We start from the raw sequence: 760 nt of genomic DNA on the forward strand, positions 1-760 counted from the left end.
CTTTTTCTTTTCTTATCTTCATGTGGCTTTCTTTAGGTGTACATATTTAATGAAGCAAATTTCCTCCTATTTCTTAAATATACAGGGACAACAAGTTGAGCAGTGGGACCAATGGCAAAAGTGGGTCAGCTTGGAATGAATCTAGCCAAGGTGGAAGTAATAACCTGGCTTCAGAACTCTGGGGAGCTCCAGGGAACAAGCTGCGGGGACCACCACCAGGAATGAGTGTAGGAAGCAGTAACAACAAGATTGGTGTAGGGGTCAGTGGAGGGTCATGGGGTGCCCTTGGCAGATCCACATCATGGTCAGGGGAGCAGCAGAGGAACCCCCCAAGTAGTGCCTTACATTCTGCTGCAGTTGTAGCTGCCCCAGGAGCCTGGACCAACTCCCAGCTCCCCTCCCAGCTGCCCTCCACCTGGCTAATCCTTAGGAACCTTACACCTCAGGTATCTTAAAATTATTTTTCATTAAGCGTAGGAAAAATGGAAATATTTCAAGAGCAGGGATGGTAGGGAGAACTACACTGTTATGCTAAAGTTCGTTTAGATAAAGTTCTGAGTAGTTGGCATTCCATTTCATGAGAAGGGATAGGACTGAAACGCTTAGCATAGGTGTAAGATATCTGAGGAGTTTTACATTTTGTATTAATCATTTACCGTTAAGCGAGTCTTGAAGATATCGTTCAAAGACTTCTTTAAATTGTAATTCTTCAATTTAAAGTGGTACATTATTTATTGGCAAGAGGATTAGCTGTAAGGTG

General features: G+C 43.4%; 1 protein-coding gene across 2 annotated transcripts in view; it reads left to right on the forward strand.

Annotated features, from left to right (window-relative positions):
- LOC119588776 (protein Gawky-like) overlaps positions 1-760 on the forward strand; it is a gene marked incomplete in the record, with an annotated part of 110,804 nt that overhangs the window by 106,090 nt on the left and 3,954 nt on the right. For both annotated transcript variants that reach the window (XM_037937420.1, XM_037937419.1), the window contains 1 exon segment: positions 86-446. In XM_037937420.1, coding sequence (XP_037793348.1) covers positions 86-446 — 361 coding nt within the window.

This window comes from Penaeus monodon, chromosome 24 (assembly GCF_015228065.2).
Source record: "Penaeus monodon isolate SGIC_2016 chromosome 24, NSTDA_Pmon_1, whole genome shotgun sequence".
In the NCBI taxonomy this organism is placed as follows: Eukaryota; Metazoa; Arthropoda; class Malacostraca; order Decapoda; family Penaeidae; genus Penaeus; species Penaeus monodon.